Source organism: Phaethon lepturus, unplaced genomic scaffold (assembly GCF_000687285.1).
Source record: "Phaethon lepturus isolate BGI_N335 unplaced genomic scaffold, ASM68728v1 scaffold31195, whole genome shotgun sequence".
Taxonomy (NCBI): Eukaryota; Metazoa; Chordata; class Aves; order Phaethontiformes; family Phaethontidae; genus Phaethon; species Phaethon lepturus.
In genome coordinates this window covers 1,909-2,118 of record NW_010541721.1, presented here as the reverse complement: position 1 = coordinate 2,118, position 210 = coordinate 1,909, and the positions used below count along the sequence as shown (strand labels likewise).

The 210-nt window shown below is 69.0% G+C and overlaps 1 protein-coding gene across 1 annotated transcript in view; it reads right to left on the bottom strand.

Annotated features, from left to right (window-relative positions):
- Positions 1–90: 90 nt before the first annotated feature.
- LOC104621355 (matrix metalloproteinase-15-like) overlaps positions 91–210 on the bottom strand; it is a gene marked incomplete at its 3' end in the record, with an annotated part of 2,013 nt that continues 1,893 nt past the window's right edge. The window contains 1 exon segment of the mRNA XM_010287818.1: positions 91–210. This exon segment is cut by the window's right edge and continues 15 nt beyond it. Within this exon segment, the coding sequence (XP_010286120.1) occupies positions 91–210 (120 nt within the window).

The window sequence follows — 210 nt, the reverse complement described above, 5'->3', positions numbered from 1 at the left end:
AGGAGCTCGGGGGTCTCCACCACCTGCCATGCCCACCCCTGCCAGGGGCCAAGGAGGCAGCAGAGCAGGGAGGACCCCAGAGCCACTCACCTGTCCCCACGGAAGAAGAAGGTGTGCCCCGTGGGTTCCCACCAGACGGCCGTGTCGATGCTGTCGTAGGGAATGCCCTGCCCGTAGGTGACCAGGGGCTGCGGGGACCCGGGCTCCAGG